We start from the raw sequence: 20,286 nt of genomic DNA, 5'->3' as shown, positions 1-20,286 counted from the left end.
GTGCTCTTCTGACTCTTGGAAGGGGCTGGGCTCTTATATATGGACTCTCTATATTTTAACATCTGAACCATTCATTCTTAACAAGAACGCACCAAAGCAATGTAACGTTTTATAGCAAAGTCTCCAAAAGTCATTTATAACGTAAAATCCTTTGTGTTCTCCTGCACTGCTGTATCTGTGGGCTGTGCATTTTGCCGTGCCACAAAGCACCAGAAGAGGAGCACAGTGGGAGCACAGGGATCCTCCACACCTCTGCACGCACATGGAGCTGGGCAAAGCCAGCCGTGCCACTGCCTGACCGTGTCCTCACCAGGACACACGTCCTCCGAGTGCAACAAGAGGGGTTGCTGGCACAAGGAAGGCTTTTCTGCTCCTGAAGGCGTGCGGCTCCATGACCTGGAGATGCTGCGTCCCACCTGAATCCCTCCTTCTGCTCAGGCCTTGTGTCTGCACAGAACAGAGCTAGCACGCTGCAAGCCACACTGCGTACGATCACAGAGCACAGAGCTGAGCTCCACAGCTGAGGTCGGGCACTCAATCCCATCTGTGCCAATAGCATCTGTACTCCATTGCACAACCAAAGAATTGCTCAAATGAGGCTTTCCCCTGTATGAGACTTTTACTGACCCACTTGGCGATGTATGTCAGCTGCCAGCACTCAGTGCCAGGGTAAGGTGAGCCCTGCCCGAGGGGCAGCCCACAGCCTGCAGCATTGCCCTGGGCACTGTGGTGCCAGACAGGGGCAGCTGTGCCAGCTGCACACCAGGACCCCCGCACTGCCCAGCACTGCAGCTTGGCACCATGCAGGAGGAGCAACAGTTTGCCCGCAGGTATCTTGGGGGGAAAACAGCTAATATGATAACAATAGCACTAAATCAGACACAGAACTTCAAGTACAAGTCACAGCAAGAAGTTGTTAATACCTTTATTATGGGATAAAATGTATTCATGATATTAAAGACATCACATTTCTGCCCCGGTGTCACATTTTAGATGTAGCGTAGATAAATGATATATCACTGTAAGAGATCTACAAAAACCATTAGTAACCATGACATTTTGACGTCAGATTTTAAAAAATTCCTAAGTAATCTTTTTGATTTATGAAATGGTGTCCAGGTTCATCGAGACTGATCTCAGATTTATCACAGCCTGGTTAGAATTATTAATGATTTTCAATTTGTAAATCCAATGCCAGCATGTCCAAGTGCTCTCAGCAAAATCACGGAGAGCTGACAGGGAGATTTTGCTCAATCCATAGTTTTCAGCTATTATGAGATCTTTCTGGTTAACCCTTCGCATCCCGGCTGGGCGGCACACAAAGGCATTGTTCTGCGGCGCACAAAGGAGGCGCGTCCAGGCAGCGCCGCATGAATCACGGCTGGGATGGCCATGAAATACACAGCGTCGACAGGAATGAATGATCTGACTTTTACAGGCTCCTACTGAAGACCCTTAAAGACTTAAAATATAATGGGAAGAAAAGCTGATCTAAGCCAAAACAGACAGTCTTGGGCAGCTTTTCCTCACAATTCATCACAAGAACAGATGAAGGGGAGGCAGGGGCACACGGCTCAGGCACAGCTCCATCCCTCTGCAGCCTCACAGGGACTTCTCCCCAGAGTGCAGTGCACCGGGGTTGGAGAGTTACAGACTCCAGAGCCCAACAGAATTTTCGTTTCCTAATTTATGGGTGATTGTCCCAGCACCACAGGGTGGACCTGGAGATGTGGCCTCTCAAGTCTCTGCCGTGGCGGTGTCACTGAGCGGGCGCTGCAGGGTCACCCACAGCTTCGTTTCTGCCCATCTCCTCTGTGGCCCACATTTCCTTTTTTTTTTTTTTTAAGAAGATTATACTACATCTTCTATGATTTACCCTGGGATGCAGCCATCCAAATTAGTATTTACTTCATAATTCACATCCATAGTATGTCTGCACATGGCTTATCTGCAGAGCCCCATCCCCACCCCACCATGCCCCCACCCCATCCCTGCTGTGTCCCCCAGTACTCCCCTCCGCAGCCTGGACACACTGCTGGGCTTCTCCTTTACATCCAGAGCAGAGGACTGTGCCGCAAGCGCAGTGTGGGTTGTTTGACAGTGCTCCTGATTCACGAGTCCAACCCCAGGTGGGGCAGCAGAGCTGAGCATCTATGCAGAACAGGACTCACCAGGGCAGTGGCACCAACTTCTCAGCTTCCTCAGCCTTTATACTGCACCAGCATCAGGAAGACAGCTTTCCAAGCAGGAATGCTTCGGGCTGGATGCTGCGGCTGCTGGCACCATACCCGATACTCGGTGCCAAAGAGTCAGTGTATAGTTCTTCCTCAAGAGCTCCACCTTAATTGTGCAGGTAAAACTCTCTAATTAGGGACCTTAGCTGGGGAATTTTTCTAATCCATCGTATCTGCTCCATTATTCAACTCTATCAAATCCACACATGCAAGGAGAAGCAGGACATTCTTCACAACACTGTCAATATTAACGTCTTTCCAATTACAGAGCATTATAATGGTGATCTAATGAGGAACTGTGACATGATGCCTGCAACTCCTAGCTTTTGATTAAAGCCTCCTTCAAAATCCTCCCCTTTGATTCATGGTGCCAAGACGACCAGGGTCAGGTAAAGCAGCACTCTGAGGACCCCAGCACAGGCTCCAAGCATCCCGGGAGGATCTCCCATTGGATTATCCAGGACCCAAAGCAGTGCCGTTTTGCTCAGCCCTCTCTGAGCTCCTTCTGCTGTTTACTTTTGCTCTCTGATGAGCCACTTCTTCACATGACCCCGATATATGCTTGCTGTCCCCCCCAGCATCACAAGGTAAACATGTGGCTGATTTACTGCCCACTGCCAGCCGTCCCCTTCCCGCTTTCTTTGGGAACTTTCTTTGGGAATCTCAGCAGATGGAAAGCTCTGTTTCCAAAGCCATACTTGGTGAAGTGCTGTCACATTATACATTTCATCTAATGCAGCCTCTGCTGATTTCTTTTTAAAATATGTGTCAGTTACTTAAAAGCGCATTGGACAAGGAGGCAGACGGCTCCACAAAGCCCACTCTCGCTCAGGCAGCACGTGGAATGAAGTGGGAGAACATTTGCTAATAAGTGGCACAAAGGGAACAGCTGCACCACGCCTGCTCACAGAGCAGTCATTCCCTCCCCACATTCGCACACACCTGGATGCCCACATGTCTCACGGAGCCTAATTGTTGGTGGCAGCTCTGGCACCAGCAGCCCGACCCAATTAGAGGCACGGTGAGCTTCCGGCCATGCACAGCACAGTGATGAGGGGCCTGGGACAGGCAAGGGACTCTGCAGAGTGGCACTGCCATGTCCAAGCTGGGCGGCACCACCACGCATCCCTGCTGCACTGCCCACCTGGGGCCACACCAGATGCAGGACGCAGAGCGCTGCCCAGCCCTGCCTGCAGGCACCCATCTGGAAGCACCGCACAACCGAGGGAGGTTTCAAGCATGAAACATGAGCTTGAAACCTGAGGCCAGTGTGTAACTGATCTATGGCTGTATTGAGCATCCTCTTTATGTTCTGCCCATCAGGCTTCTGAAGATATTCATCCATGGAGACAGATGCGTGAAGCGCTGACACGAGCTGTCCCCACGCGCACCCCAAGGTCCCGTTGCCCGATGACATCTCGTCCCGCAGTGCATTGCAGGGCAGTACCACAGCCACCTGCCCTGCTCCCCACTGCTCCCTGCTGCCAGTGCCGCTTTGCCCCCTGATGTCTGCTGGGTTCTTCAGGTGACAGGAAGGGGTGCGAGCTGCTGACGCTCCGGCTGAAGGGGCTTGGCTAAAATATTCTTCTGACAGGTTCATTTTCTGAATTCCTGTGGATTATTTCCAGCATTCTGGTTCCATCAGAAGTGATCCTTTTCAGAGGTGGGGAGAGGCTGTGAGTCATTTTTTCCCTTTCCTCTCCGTTTAGAAGAGAAAGGTTAATCCTTTGAGAGTCTGAAATAACCACGACTAACTGTAAAGTGTGCAGTTCCATGATTCAAGTGCTCCTGAAAGGCCATAAGCCTTCCTACCAGCAGCGGGGATGTTCTCTCCGGGCCGTTTGTGCTCTGGGCCACTGGGTTTGCAGCAGGCGCTGAGCCGAGGGTGGGCACACAGAGGGCCCTGCGCAGTGAGCGCCCCGTGCGGAGCAGGTCCCGCTCCCAGCTCTGTGCCCGCAGTGCCCACCTGGTGGCCGTGCAGGTCCCATCCCACAGAGCTGTGCTGCGCTGCCGGGCATCCCGTGGGCTCTGCTGCCGCCAACCACAGCCGTGCGCTGCGGAGCTGGTGCCTCATTCTGGAACAAATGTGATTCCAATTTAGAGCTAACATGACAACAGGCACACACGGTAATAACCCCGCGAGGAGACGTGGCTCTCAAGACATTCACAGACTCCAGATTAAATGAAATTTTGACAGGGAAAAATATGTATTGGCAACATTTCTTGATCCACAACTCAAAGAGAAAATTGAAACCATATTTCCGTAAGAATCCGATGCTGGAAAGAAGTTCTTAATAAACAAAAAGAGACAGGTCATGTAATTCACTCCCTTTTCCTCTTTTCCGTTTGTTGGCCAGCAACCATTAAGAGCTAAGGAGAGAAGGTTTGTAACTGAAGATTTGTACTTGAACCTGACAAACGGAACAATTTGGGAGGAAGTTTCCCAGCTGCAAGCCAGAATATTTATATCCAGAGATGTGAGGAACATTGCAAAACATTAAACAATTTGCAAAAATCAAAACCTGCCATTCTGTGGGCTGAGATTGTCCGGTTTGCACATTCTTCTGTTCAAAAAGCAGTGGCTGTAGAAACAAGGGCTGATGGTAGCAGATGTGGAGTTATGATGGAGTTTCTTTGGGGAGCACTGAGCGCTGCCAGCAGGTCGGGCACTGCTGAGCAGGGAAGCGTTGGTCCCACTACCGCATCTCTGCATGGGGGAATTCCACTCCAGAGCCCAAGCCCTGAGTTCAGGACTTTTCCCCGGATTTTCCACTCTATTTATTCCCAGGACGTAGGGTTTTGCAGTTCTTTGCTTTCAAACACAACACACACGAGTTCTGTAGAAATGAGCACACGCGTGTTCACCAAGCACAGACGTCAGGGAGAGGCCTTGTCTGAAGGCAGAGCTGAGCAGTGAGACCGCAGGAGCCTCTTCTCCAAGAGCAGCCAGGTGCTGGGCAGTAAGCGGCAGCACATCGCTGTGCCCAGGAGCACCAGGCGCTCCTTCACAGCCGCACTCTGTGCCAAAGTGCAGCACTGCTCTGCACAGGGAGCGGTTACGTGATGCAGCTTTCCTCTCACTGCTGCTGAGGGCAAAAATTCCACCAGGGCTGGGAGAGCAGGGGCAGCTCCACAACCCCGGTGTGGGAAGAATCTTGGCCTTGGGCGACACGCGGCGCGCTGGGAGCAGCGCAGCATGCTGGGGTGCGATGCGCGGCGCAGGGGTATGCAGCACGCTGCGAGCAGCAGGGCTGGGAGCTGTCGGATGGGCCCTCCAGTGCTGCAGAGTGACATGAATTAGCGTGTGACAGTGACAGAAAATGGAAAAGAATGGCCCTGCAAATGCAGTTACAAGAGAAAGGCAAATTGATTTAGTGGACATATGAGTATTTTTGAGGGAGAAAGCAAGAGAGCTGCATGACATATTCCAAGATACCCTACGATTTCTTTTCTTAAGGAGATGTCATTCAGATTTTCCTGAACTAGCCTTTAAATTACAGTTCTATAAATAGATAGGACACCAGCAGTATTTACAGTACGAGCATCAGGTGAAAAACTACGGCTGCTGCAGCGCGTGCTCATCTCACCTTGTGTCTGCCCTGCTGGAGGTTAACTCTTATTTCCATGTTAATGCCATCTCAATCCCAATGACTGCCATTTGTCAAATTAACATTCATTTCAACAACCCAAAAGTGAGAGCTTTTAAACATTAATTCACAACTATGAGCTCTTCTCAGCACATTATTATGTTACTGTGATGAAACAAACTGCCTATGGAAAGATATAGATCCTACTAGAAATGTTGGCACTGCAGATGGGAGAGGAAACCCATTACAGAAGCAGAGCTCATGTGGGCTCAGGCAGGAGGGCGGGCGCCTGCAGTGCCTGGGATGTGCAGCAAAGGGCAGAGCTGTGGCAGCGCTGCAATGCACAGGCTGTGCCCAGGTGGACGCTGCTGGAGTGAGGAGTTGGCAGCCTCTGGAGCAACGATCCCAGCCCAGACCCTCCATCCCCACCTGGAGCCTTCGATCCTAGCCCTGAGCCTCCATTCCAGCTCAGCTGGTGCCTGGATGCTGCATGCCAACTCCAGGCTGCAGTCTCCATGGTGTTCCCAGGAAGCTGCCAGAGAGCACTGGCCTGTGCATACAGGGGTGACTCAAAGGCAAGAGTTTAACATCTGAAACATACGTGTGTACTACTTTGAGTCCACACTCTTCCCACCTCCCACAGTGGCCAATCAATTTGCTGTTTCTGATTTAGAAGATAAATCAGAGGAAGGGTGCTCGGATACAATGGTGTGCCAACCATTGGGCTGGCAGACAAATGCCAGCAGTGCTGCTCTGCCTGAGGACTTCCCTGTGCAGAGCCACACTGTCCCCACCACAAGTGCCCATCCTCATGCTGTGACACCCTGCCCTGCTCACACCATCCTCACCAGAGCAGAACACAGCACTGGAACCACAGGCTCCCAGGGACTGGAGGTGCTGTGCCCTCTCCAGCACTGTCCCCACTCCCACCATGGATCCCATGGATCCCACGTGTGTTGGCAGAGTGCAGGGCCTGGGGCCAGGCACAGCCATTGCCCAGCAGTGGAGAAGAAGCCAGCAGTGTGCGCAGCCCCCAGCACCCCACAGAGCTGGGCATGGGTGGTATGGAGCTGCAGCCCAGTGCCCAGCTCTGCCTGCATTCCCAGCAGCCCTCAGCCCGCATCACCTCCTGCTTATCCTGAGGGTCTGTCTCCCCAAATCAGCCAGGACAAATACCTACGATTCAACTGCATCTAGAATAATACATGGCTCCTAACCGAATACAAGGCTGTAATTCAATCAAGATGTTCTGCTGACACTATAAACTGAGAGAGCAGCTCCAAGCAGCGTGTATAAATGCCAGCAAAGCCCTGGGACTGAATTACAGCTGCACTGTTGCACCAGACACAGTCACGGCTCAAACACAGGGGAACAAAGTCCTCTTTGTTAAACTAATTATTTTAATACATATAAGGAAAGGACAGAACTGACCTGTTAAATGTTTACCGTTTTGGGCCTGTTCTTCGAAGGGCACTTTTTTCAAACGCTGCTGATATAAGCTGTTATGTGTCGCAGTTAAACCCGACCATAAAACGGGAAAGGTTTGAAGTGTGCGTGACATATTTCAGGGGGACCGGGTGACTCAGGGGGCCGGTAATGGAGAGTGCAGACTTTCACCTCCACAGCGCTGGTTTGAATCCAAAAGCCATTACCATCTGGAGGTCATTTGGAGACATCTGTGCTACGAGTTGGGCTGTGCTCGGTTCCGGCGACCCTGCCCTGGGGTGGGAGCTCACCGGGGGGGGGGGCTGGGCTCCCTGGGGACGCTGCAGCCTTGGGGACAGAAGCTGCACCCTGAGAAGGAGCACCCAGCCTGGGGTGGCACTGCTCCGCCGGTGACATCTCCCGAAGGCTGACCCTCACCGTGGAGATTGATGGAAAGTGTCTGCCTCCAGAGGGGCTGCTTCAGTCTGTCTGGCTGCAGCGAAAATGAGACCAGACCATGTGGGAAAACAGCGTCATCTGCAGCCCTAAGGGATGGGGGCACCGAAGGGCTTTGGGTGTCAGCTCCCCACAGGGCACCTCCTGAAGTGGGTGTGGGAATTCTGTGCATCTCAGCAAAAACTGTGGGAAGAACTCAAATGTGCAGAAAGCACTGATTTTCCACGTGGATGCACTGCCATTAGCCCTGCCCATTAATTAGAATAACGCTAATTGTTATGATAATGATGATTATATAGACCACTTCATATTTACTGAGGTTGGAGATATATAAAGCAAACCCTTGCAGAATTTGTGTGGTTTAATCAAAGCCTGCAACCTCCCAGATAACATTTTTAAATGCCAAATTTTCTATGAAAATGTATATTTATATCAACAAAATTAAATTTCAACTTAAGCTTCTTATTATAAATAAAAGAAAATAAGTCAATAAAACAATAAATATCCAACTGGATGAAACCGAAATTATATCCAATTATATTTTCTTTAAAACCCCATTTATCTGCCAATATTTTCTTTACATGCTCATGTTACTTTTTCACTTACTAACAATAAATGCCTGGATGCATTTCAAAGTGGTGCCTTTTCTATTATTTCATTTCCTGGAGTCCTCGGCTTGAAAGGACATTAATAGCACGCTATAAATAAAAAAAAAAAAAAAAAAGTTACTTAAGGATTTACAGCTGAGGATTTCTATGGAAACAAACCAAAGAGGGGAATCTGCACCGACGTGGGGGCGGCGGATGGAAACAAAGGCTGTGCAGGCGGAGGGGGAAGAAACTTCAGCAGCTACACAGAACCCCGTGGCCCCTCCTGCACGCAGCCCCAGCCCACGGGGCACAGACTGGGGCCGTGGGGCTGCGCCGCAGCAGGAGGGCCCTCGGCTGGGGGCTGCGAGCTGCAGGGCTGCGGCCGGCACCCGTCCTTCAAGGGAAGCGATGGGATTGTTGGGGCACAAGCTGTGGGACACGGGGTGCTGCAGCACGGGGGCGCACCGCGGGCCTGGCGGTCTCTCCCCCACCCCATCCACGTCTCTCTGCCTCTCGCCACCAGCCGGGCTCTGTGCAATGGGAGGCAATGAGGAGCAACTCCATCACCCTCTCATAAATGGGAAGTGGATTTCCAAGTGAGAGGGACCAAAATGACTGGCATCACATAGGAAACAATTCAACAATCAAAAAATCTTTCACCACTTAATGGGATTTTATAAATTGAATTATCTCTCTAAGCGCTGACAGTCCTAGCCTATCAATCAATTACGGGATGCCAGGCTCCCAAGCCTACAGCCTCTGTGCTGCTGCGCTGCCGCCGGCGAGCTGCTCGTGGGGCAATCGTCCCTTTAGAACCCCAATAGCCACCCCCAGCCATGGCTGCAGGGAGCGGCTTTCCCTGCTGGGGGTTCCATTCTGGTACCCCAGGAAGGGGAGCAGCAGCACAGAGACACTGGGGGGGCTCTGGACCAGAGCCACACAGACACAGCTCCCGGTGGGCACGGTGCTTTCTGTACTTCCATATGTGATGCTGCTCCCACCCGACTGCATCCAAACTCCATAGGTTTTATTTCCACCACATTCCTGTGGCCTGTGTCTTGTTCGTAGACTGTCAGCCCCAGAGCATGAAGTGCTTTACCACTGAATTATGAGCCGCAAAAAAGACCGGAAGAGTTCGTAAAGAAACACTTCACAACCCGTTCACATCCTCCCAACCTCTGCAGGCTGCAGCGGAGCAGTGGAGCTCTGCAGTCGCCATGCAGCACAGAGCCGTGCAGCACAAACCTGCCCAGTGCAGGACGGAGGCCCGGGCTGCGCCGTTCCCTGCTCTTCCACTGCCAGGGCTGCGCTCTGCCTCTCCGCACCAACCTGTATTAATGCAGGAGGTGAAGCTTGCATTATTGATGGCTTGTAGGACCAGGTGTTCACAGACGAAAGGTTAGTTTATTAATCCACTGGGAACCTTATGAAAAACAAATTCAGGTAAACAACATATTTTTCTTGAGTGCTTTTCAAGATTTAAAGCAGGGATCCTGCTCTCTGAGTGTCTTTGACTCATTTCCATTGCACTCTGTTATTGCACTCTTCAAAAAAGAGAGATTGCTTCTTGTGCCATGTTCTTGGGGAGAGAGCTGGAGAGAGCAATCTAATTGAATCCCTGCCCGTGTGCACTGGACAGCATCTCCTTCTGAGTTATGGATGGGCCTGAGAGCTACTGAAATGTGCAGCCGGGTGCCTTTGGAAGACATTTTTTTGCCCAGGGAACCACAGCACCTCCTGCACAGCAGCACCCCGCACACCCCGCTCCGACACCCTGTGTCCACCATGGGCCTTGTGCTCCCAGCACCAGAGCTGGGGCTGATACACTGCACAGCCACCTCTTGTCCACCTCTGGTCACAGTGCTCAGGAGAGAGAAATCCCTGTGCCCCATGTATGACCACTGGAACTTGATTAAGCACTGAACTTTAATTAATTGACTGATCTGGAGTAATAAGGTTTGCCGATTCACTTTGCCCAACAAAGAAGTGAATAGTTAATTTACATTATGCTGTCAGATGCGAGGCCTCCATTGTACACACAGCTGCCCACCACCTGCACCATCCATCAGGCAACAGCGGTGCGGGTGGCCAGGCCTGGGAGAATGCTGCTGCCATGGCCCTGGGTGCAGAGCCAGCACACAGCCAGCACACATCCAGCACCGGCCACTCTGACAGGCAGAACAAGACCCCCCTGAGCTGCATCCCACAGGAACCCACCCAGTGCCCACTGGGTGTCGGGGGCTCCTGAGGGCTCCCTGTGCCCCCCATGCCTGCCAGGCGCTGCGCCTGAGGCGCATGTCTGCCAGCATTCAGCATGGCGTTGTCGGCACTGTGATGGCAGCAGTTGGGGAAGCTCTCCAAACGTCAGCTTTCCATCCTGCTCCTGTGCCACCTCCTGTGCCTGCTCCTATTGCCACCTGTGGCAGTGCGGACGAAGGTCACAGGGTGAACCCCCCACACTGTGGGCAGCCCCACTCTGTGTCACACCGGAGGCGTTTCCGGGCCGGAGCCATGCCTCGCTGCTTCCCCGGTGCGCATCTCCCTCTCCTTAAATTGATTGGCACTTTCTATTTGAGGAAAAATGAGTTCTTAAAATTGAAATACTGCTTATTGTTATGGTAATACACCAAGGCTGCGGCAGGAGAGACTTTAAGATACAAGAAAGGTTCTTTCCAGTGAAGGCTCTGATAGGCTCATCTGTACGAAGTGCTCGGGACTAATGAGTTCAAAGGTGCTACGGATTGGGTCTGGCCCCCTTAATGCTGCTGATTCCAGTGTGGGTGCAGGTAATAAGCAAGGTAACCCGAGGCCTCCGGGATCGTTAGTGCTTTATCACATTTTGTATAAAAGATTTTCGGCCTCATTTAGGATGTCAGCCTCCATCAGACGTTTCACGTTGTAACGCAGCGCACGCTGCAGGTGGAGGGCGATGCGCCCCGCGGGTGTGGGGCTGCCACCAGCACAGCATGGTGGGGACACAGAGCCTCCCCACCCAGCCTCAGCATGGGGCTCTGCTTCCTCACCACCCCACCTGAAATTAGCTTTCATACCTTTCTTTGGAAAATAACAGTACACAGAATTATAAAAGTTTAATATGCTCTCGGTAAAATGAAAAATGAGTGGTTATGATATTGTCTAACACTTTCAAATGTGTTTATTAATTCATGTTTTAAATCATAAGTTTCATTCTGCAGGAGAGCCATACACAGCAATAAGCAAGTTTTAAAATATTAATGAATAAACAATATTTCTCTATTGAAACATAACATGCTTCTTTGAACAATGTACCACCAGTAATAAATCACAACCGGCAGAAAATTGCATTTCATATTTAATACAACTTGAACTCTGCCTTTTTATAAATGATATCTTTTTTGTTTAATTGGCGTCAGCTCAGATCCAGCAGATTGCAATAAAATTTTGGATTTCCGCGTTTAATGGCGCGTGCTCTTTACGCTGAATTTTACCACCCGAAATGCAGCCCTTTATTATCCCAATAGATGGCATTAATGGGTGACCCCGCACTGCAAGGAGTGGCCCAAAGCTCTTCTGGGCTCTGGGCAGGCAGAGGCAGGGGGGCACTCCAGGTAGGGCACTGCCAGGGACCCCCATGAGGGCTCTGCCCCCCAAGGACACGGCCCCATGTGGCCCAGAGTGCTCCTGCACCCATGCCCACATTAGTTGCTGCAGATATTAATGAAATTAATTGGTTTTAATTAGCCCCTGTAAACAAGATTCTTAAATTTGTTGCCACGTGAGGGTTTCGGCAGTCTCCAATAAATTAAAATTAATATTTTTTGTTATATCAGTGACAGGAAGATGATCAAATGGGCTTTGATACAGATTTGGGGAGTTCTCACCTAGCAGCACTTTGATGTGCCAGCCCTCATTCCGCACTGCTGCTGGAAGCAAAGTGCGCTGCGACGGCGGTGCTGCAGAGCCCGACTCAGAGCTGGGGCTCTGGCAGTGCATGGGAGGGCAGGGGGGGACCTGGAGGAGAAGTTCATCTTTGGCATTTGTTGCAGAAGGGGAACTTTCGGTGAGTGGGGTTATGCCGGCAGTGATGCAGGGCTCAGCCCATGTCGTTCTCTCCAGGGGACTGGATGGGAATTCTAATCGTATATTATATTACCATGTCATATTAGACTAATAAAACCCTAATATGATACAGGAATGGGGAGCATATCATAACTCCTCTGTGGCTAATACAATGCATGCAATAAATCACTCCCAGGGCTTATCCTTAACAATTGTATCAGCGCTTTCTGTGTCACGCTGATAACTCAGTCCCTCCAATCTAATGGTTCACTTTTCTTCACAGTCCATATGGCAGTGACATTAAAGCTAATGAAACAAAATAAAATTTGCCAATCTTCAAAGAATTCCATTCTTTAAAAAGATGTATTTTATTAACACAAACTGGAAATGTCTTCAGTTTTTTTATCACATTGGAAATACATGGCACAGATACTGACACCAGCATCTGACATCCGACTCCTGTGCAGCCTTTGCAGAAGGCGCAGCCCCGAGTAGCACAAGGTGAGCCCTTGGCGGAGCTGCCCCGTCCCATCGCTCTGTGCCCCTCCGTGCCAGAGGGCCTCCATGTCCTCAACACTTCTCGTCCTGCGCAGAGCATCCTCCATTGCGTCCGAGGCGCTGGGAGCTGCTGTAGTGCAGGGGCAGATCGTCCTTCCACCGCCTGCCGTGCTGTCCTGCCCTGTGCCACTGCCCCACATGGGGTGTGTAGGGTGGGAGTGGGGATGGAGCCCGGCACAGCCTTGTACAGGGAGCACAGGGCCAGGACCGGGGTGATGGGAGGTGCTGCAAGACCCAGCCAGTGCCGCTGTGCTCTGTGAGCCCGACTGGCACTCTGAGCAGATGGAAGGACGGCCACGGGGATGGCGGCTGTGCCCCTCTGCCACTTCTGAGCCAGCGGCACAGGGCTCCTGCAGCTCCTGGTGATGCTCGCACACCAACAGCTTGTGGTGACACTTGCACAGCCCAGCAGCTCGCAGTGCTGCTGGAGGGCTCTGACGGCCCACTGTCTCTGCTGGGCGGAACACGGCGCTGATCCCAACACTGGTACTGGCAGTAAACCTCTCTGATGTGTAATCAAGCCTCAAGGATAAAGTGTTTATTATTGGCCATGTAACCATGTGGCTGTTATCCAACGCAAGGAAAGGCCAAATTGCACTTGTAACTCAGAGGGACCCAGAGCCTTAATGCTGTAAAGCAGCACGCTAATGATGCCCAGCAGGCGTGGGGCACGTGAGCGTGGCCCAAAGGTTGTTGATGGCCTTCCCATGAACCTCCTCTGTGCATGACAGGTCCTTGCCTGTGGCCAGCAGAGATGTGATCAAGATGAGGGACGTCTGCGTGTTCATTATGTTGCCTCTGCCTCCACTGACACACTTTACATTTAAAACACTGTTTCCATTGAGCTGGAGCATAAACCGAGAGCACGTGGGCTCAGGAAGCTCCAGCAGCAAGCACAGGGTGCTCTGTTGTGCCTCATCCACATGCAGAAGTCTCCAGAAGTCCACAGTCCCTGCTCAGCCCTCTTTCATCATTGGCAGTGAAGCTGTGCAGTGCCTCTAGCTATTAACATGTTGATCTAAATGCACCACCTGTAGTGAAAGAAGCAACATTCAGTTCTAAAACTGAACGAGAAGATGTGTGTGCTCAGCAAACAAAGGCAGAAGAGCAAAAGGGGCATCTGTGCCATGGGACACAGACGGAGGTGAGTGTGGCACTGGGGGGAGAGAGTGAGCAAAGGGTCTTCACAAAATAACTCAGTCCAAGAACTATGGATAAGAAAAGCTGGTCCACAAGCCAACCAAATCATGCAAATTATCATTTTGCCACCAAAACAACACCTAAAGTCTGCAGCAGCTGCTGGGGAGGAAGCACCATGAGCGCAGTGGGGACGGGCAGCCCTCCTTCTGCTGCTACCAAAGGAGTAAGGAGTTCTATCTATCAGAGACCATTTGCTGCAAGTGATTAACGTTAATTTGATTTCCTGTGAGTCAATTTCCTTGAGATATGGTAAATAGGCTATTACCTGTTATTGACCTTTACTTTATTAAAAAGACTTAAAATTAGCATTTATATATATATGCCCTTCCAAAAAAGTTTTTTTAATAAAGAAAAATATTTTTATAATCACATTACACTCGCTAGCTGAGGTTGTAGCTTCAAAGTCAACGTTAAACGAAGCGGTAATTAAGAGTGAATGCGATGGCGCTCCTTAAGTGCATCTCCAGGACCGCCCCTCTCCGCAGCCCCTCTCTCCCTCCGCTGCCACACAGCGCAGCACACAGGTGGAGGCCGGGGCTCTGAGCCCCAGCACAGCTCACTGCCACTGAGCTCCTGCGCGCCGCTCCGCCCGTCCTGAGCCGCGCTGAACTCCTGCAACGGCAGCCGCACCTCTGCAGCTCGCTCTGCTCAGGCCTGACTTAAACTGAGCTGGAAGAAATTACATCAAAATTTGATCATGAAAGCAAAAAGTTTATTCATGTTTGAAACTACATATAACTACCACGAGGAAGACTTCTCAATCCAGGGTGTAATCCAGTTAGAAAGTAACACGAAACGTTTTAATACATTAGAATCACTGCCACAAATTATTTTCATGACTCAATCAGTTTCAGAATCGCATACAATACAAAAGAGAGAAAGAAAGGGCCCCCTGTTACACAGGGTGAATATACAGTACTGATACTGAAGTCTGTATGCATTACAATTAGTTGTATTTTTTGCGTGGATTAGTAACAAGATGAAGAACATTCAAAATGTTTCTCAGTATTTACAACAGTTTCACTGTCCTGTTAAACCTAAGACCCAATGTTTCCACTTCAGCTCTTTTAAAAGTTGCAAACGCAACCCTGATTCTTTTAAAAGATTACAATGTACATTACAATTTATGAGGGAAACAAAGAGTTAGTTACAAGATGCAAAAAGATAAGAAAGAGACAAACTACAGCGTGAGTATCGTTCAGAGGTAGTAAGTGAGCACTCTAAGCTACAGAACATGTTGAAAGTCTATTGGTTCGTATGAGTTCGCATGAGGTAATAAAGCTGTGTTTTGATTGGTGAGATGTATAAATACTCTTTTGCTACACTATGTACAACAATCCATATAACGGTGCTTTTTCCTTCGCTTTTCCTTTCTGTTTTTGTTTGTTTGGCTGCCCAGGAGAAGTAACCAATCTCGGCAGCCGCACAGCACCTACTCACACTGTAAAACCCAGCTGGTGGCTCACTGAAAGAAGCAGCAAATCTTCACCTCTTAAGAACACTCTGAGTCCATTGCCGAAATACAGAGAGCAGGCGGGGGGTCCTGGGCGGTTAGCAAGGAAAGATGCTCCTGGTATCCAACCTAACTTATAAAGCAACAGATCACAACAAAAATGTGACGAATAAGGATTCTTAAACACAACCGCTGTTAACTGAAATAACCAAACAGATCTCTTTATTCCAACTCTATAAGAGAGATGAAAAGGTTAAACACAATCCAAGTCTGTAACTCATTTTGACTTTCCGCGAAAATATGCACGCAGTTAAGATTCAGGTGAGGTGTTCTTTGTGCCCGTTCTTGCTATCGAGGTTAAGCTTGTACTGTACTTTTACCCTTAAGGCCAAGCAATTGGCAACTGTTAGACCGACACTGTTAAAATCGCCGATAATAAATTATGATAAAATAGTTACAGGGCTATAAACAATGCTAAATCTTGGCCCAATTGGATAAAGTGCTTTTTAACATTGTGTGTTTTAAGTATAAATACAAATGATTATGATACCTTTAAAAAACAGATTTACCAAGTTTTCTAGTAAGACAAGGTTTTACAGTAAAGCTGTAGGTGGTTGGCTACAAAAAAATTCTTTCCTTTTTCTCCTGCGACTCTGAATGCGCTGATCAAGGCATCTCAGCTCAGGGAAAAAGTGTTGCTAGGAGATTAGTTAGAGGTATCAGAGTGCACACTTCCCGGCCCTTCTGTAGGGGAAGTCACAGAAGATGGAGTAGTTGCATCCTGCCAGCCTCCATTAGCCTGAAAAGGGAAAAACAATTCAATTGATGCAATTACGCATATTAATTACATAGTGCACTGAAAGTAACAAAGTGGCAAGGCCAGAGATGGGGGGGAGACGCTCTGGGAAAGAGCTTATCCTAAACTGCCTCTGGTTGCAGAATTTGTGAGAAAATCACCCGAGCTGTGCGTGAGGCGCTTTGATGAGAGAAGTGCCCCACAGCCAGGGGCCGACCACAACAGCAATGCTGGGATTCCCGCATCTCCATTCTCGCTCTTAATGCAGAGCACCCCTTCAGCCGATGCTTCAGGTTATTTTTCCTGAGAAAGCGGCTCTGGGGCAGCAGTCCTTAACGCATCTCTCCTCTCAGCTCCAGAGCTGGGAGTTGCCTTTCTCTACACCAGAATCCAAGTCCATCCAAGCCCACGCAGCAGCACAGGCAGGGGCAGGAAGGGGCCCTCGACCCCTCCGCCAATTACCCGAAGTGCAGCCCCACACGGGCTGCCGCTCCGTGCTCCCGTTCGCCGCCGGCCCTCCCTGCATTAGGCCTGCATCAGCAATAGCAGTGCTCAGAAACAAATTTGCCTTATGTCTCGGCCCATGGAGGCAATTGCTGAAATCAATGTCCGATCAGATTTCTGCTGTGGCAGACAGCTTGTCGCTACGTATTTTGGTGTCAGTCAGGAGGAGGGCGGCGCGGTGCTCGTGACTGGGGGGAGGCTGAGTGGAAGTGACGGGGCAGCTGCCCCCCGGCACCCCGCAGCCTTCGCGGGGCCGCTCCGCCTGGCTGGGCCCAGGGGCTGCCCTGTGCTGACGCTGGGCCCCGGACCGCCCCGCAGCACCGCCTGGTGATTGTCTGCTGTGTGGATGAAAAACAGCAAACAGAGAAGCCCTTATCGTGACAAATTCCAAGGTTTGAGTCTGTGCTCCCTTAAGGAAAATTAATGGCAATACCGACCTGCGATCGCATTAAGGCTGAAACCTCACCACATGGTTTAAGATGCTCAGCTGCATGCACAAAGCATGCCAAGGCACCTCTGCTTTTTTTTTTTATATTATTTTTTTTTAAGGATATGAAAATCTACTTAGAGAAAGAAAAACTCTTGTGCAGATATGAGTCTAAAGATATTCCATCTGAAGTAAACATCATTCCTCTTTTATCCAAATTTATAAACAACAAATGTACAATATTTTTACTCAGCTTGGCAGCTGGAGGAGAGGTTGTCAGCAAGCATTCTTTTTTTCAAATAAATTAATCCTTACTCTGGTGGTTTGAGATTATGCACTGTATTATACAACAGCGCCTTATCAGGCCTCATCAGTGAAGATGGAATTCATGTCTGTAAAATGCTGCAGGCAATCACAGTTTCATATTTTATCATGTTGATAAGGATATCGCAAATTCTCTGAAGCATTTCAAAACACTTAAATGAAAAAGGAGAAATGCAACTAAAAGGCTTTTTATATGGTTTGTTGTGGGTTATTATGAGTTATTTATAAACCCAAAAAGAAAGATTTGACATTTCAAATGTAAAAGATTTGAGTATTTAATGGTACTTTTTTTCCCTTTACAATTGAACATCTTCAATCACATTTTAAATCATTAATATTTACTCTCGTGGCAAGTGGAAACCCTCGAAGAGGAAAAGCTCACATCCCCGTGGCTGAGCCCTTCCCAGAGGTGCTCTGCACAGCGCCTGAGCCGCAGCACCACGGGCACCAATGCAGCAGTGGGCGGTGGCACAGAGCTGCCCCGGGGCGGGAGGAGCACTGCCTGCCCAGCGCTCCCTCTGCGGTCATTTTAAACTTTGTGAATAAAAAGGAAAACAAACGAAGGCCGCCTGGTAAGCAAATACGGAGCATTTAGTAAAACGAAGCACTCATTTTCAAAGCGGCGAATGAGAAGAGGAAGTTGAATATGAGAGCTGAACACGATTTGCAGCGGAGCCCTCAGCACACAGCCTGCTGCCCTGGGAGGCGTTTGGTCCCGGGTTCTCACGCAGCAGAACAGCTGTGGCCCTCAGCTATCCTGGCCACTGCAGGGCCCGGCCGCTCCGAGCACCAACCGATCCCAGCAGCCACAGCAGGGCTGCACTGACAGCACCCGGCACAACCCGGTCTAACATCCCTCAATTCACCAGCACCTCTTTGCCAGACCTACTTCTCTCGTTTGAGTAACAAGGCCAAAATTGCTTCTCAAACGCAGGAAAAATGTGCACCCTTGAAATGGCTAAAAGTATATCAAAACAGCAGTCCTGATGTCAGATTGCAGGCAATGACGAATACACGTGCGGTTATCTGACCACCTCTGCAAAGAACAAGAGCCTTCTCTCCAAGGCTATCACTTTTTAAACTCATAAGGCTGAAAAATATAAAAATTCCAATTGTTTATAGTGATGGCTCTAGGAATTTTCTCTGTTCCTACATGACCAAGACTCATAGCTGTATCAAGGGCCATTTTGCAGTTCATCTCCAATGATGCAATGTTAAAATATGCTATCACAAGAGAAATTAATATGTGTGTTAATGACTACATTTACCCGACACCATGCTTATGGCCCTCCAAACTACTCTTCCCCTGGGTACTCACATTTAAATTATGTGGACTGTACAGTGAATTTCCTCCCAAGCCATCATTGTATCCTCCCGTCTGATTGATAACATGACGCAGGGTATCCACCTTAAAGTAAGAGGAAACAAAATTCATCATTCCAAATCTATTAAAACATCATCACTTACAATAGGCAACATTTTGAATTATGTGAGCCAAACGGGTTTAGCGTCTTCTATGAAAGACAAATTTATCAATCAAGAATGACTGGCAGAATTTCAACAAATCCCTGCATGTTAAAAGCCATACATCTCTGCTTCTCACACCAGCCAAACAATAACTTCCTCACAGCAGTGCATCCCGCAGGTCCTTCTTAAGTGTCTGCAGCAAAGCGCTGTGCACATTCGCATGTTTGGATGTACTTGCACGTATGGGGAAAGATGATGGAACATACAAAGCCCTGTGTGAAAGGACTGGAAAAGGGACTGAGAATAACTTGTATTTTAATAGCTCAGTTAGATGCGTTCTGACATTCAAACAAATACACAAATAAAGGTTTGTCTGATAAATGAAACAAAGACATTAAGGGGAAAAAAAAAAGAAAAAAAAAAGAAGGGAAAAAAAGAAAAAAGAAAAGGAAAAAAGAAAATTCACTGGATTTACAGTGTCCATGGAAGTCAGATGCACCCAATCCCATTCCATGAGCTCAAGCCAGAGCCGAATGCATTCACAAAGCTTCAAGTTTCAATCAGAAAAAATCACTCTTTCCTTCGTATTTGTGAAATTCAATGCCGGGGTAAGAATAGGTCACGTTCAGAAATATGCAGCCTCCACTCTGCAGCGAGGCACAGACCATTCAATAGAGCCAGAGTAAGGTGGAATTTTTAGCCCAAACCCTACCCTGCTAGAAAGGCCCTACTGTGGGGCATTTCTCCTACCTGTGACTGCACATTGGCTCCGACTTGGGACCCCTGGTAAGAATCCCCATTCAGACTCTGCATGTTCATGAACATGTCCCCAGAATTTGGGAGGTTAAAAGAACCAGAAGAACCTGGAAAGGAAAGAGTTAAGTAGCTGAATAACAGAGAGCTACAAATATATAACCCCAAAGACCTCAGGGCAGGGGAAGGAGAAGAAGAAAGGAAACAAGAAGGAAAAGCAATGCCCAACAGAAACCACGCTCCTGACCCACAGCAGGGCAAGGCCGGCCTGGCAGGACACCCGTACAGCGTGGGACCTGCACTGCTTCTCCCCACGGCGCTGAGCGGCGCGCAGCAAAACCACGCCGGGGAGGCAGAGGCACCCATCAGAGCCCGGGGCAGCCTCACTGCTGGAGAGCACTGCACACACAGCACATGTGCCAGCTGCTTTCCCCCGGAGGATCACCTCATCCTGAATAGCTCAACGCTCTAAAA

General features: G+C 49.4%; 1 protein-coding gene across 6 annotated transcripts in view; it reads right to left on the bottom strand.

Annotated features, from left to right (window-relative positions):
- Positions 1-14,778: 14,778 nt before the first annotated feature.
- PBX3 (PBX homeobox 3) overlaps positions 14,779-20,286 on the bottom strand; it is a 94,221-nt gene continuing 88,713 nt past the window's right edge. For 5 of the 6 annotated variants that reach the window (XM_052667433.1, XM_052667431.1, XM_052667435.1 and 2 more), the window contains 3 exons: positions 19,810-19,922; positions 18,911-19,000; positions 14,779-16,340 (listed from right to left, as the gene is read on the bottom strand). In XM_052667433.1, coding sequence (XP_052523393.1) covers positions 16,248-16,340; positions 18,911-19,000; positions 19,810-19,922 — 296 coding nt within the window. In that variant the 3' untranslated portion in view covers positions 14,779-16,247. The remainder of the gene's footprint in view (positions 16,341-18,910; positions 19,001-19,809; positions 19,923-20,286) is intronic. The other variant, XM_052667437.1, reaches the window with a different exon arrangement.

Source organism: Tympanuchus pallidicinctus, unplaced genomic scaffold (assembly GCF_026119805.1).
Source record: "Tympanuchus pallidicinctus isolate F22 unplaced genomic scaffold, pur_lepc_1.0 scaffold8, whole genome shotgun sequence".
NCBI lineage: Eukaryota > Metazoa > Chordata > Aves > Galliformes > Phasianidae > Tympanuchus > Tympanuchus pallidicinctus.
This window is presented reverse-complemented; position numbering and strand designations above follow the sequence as displayed.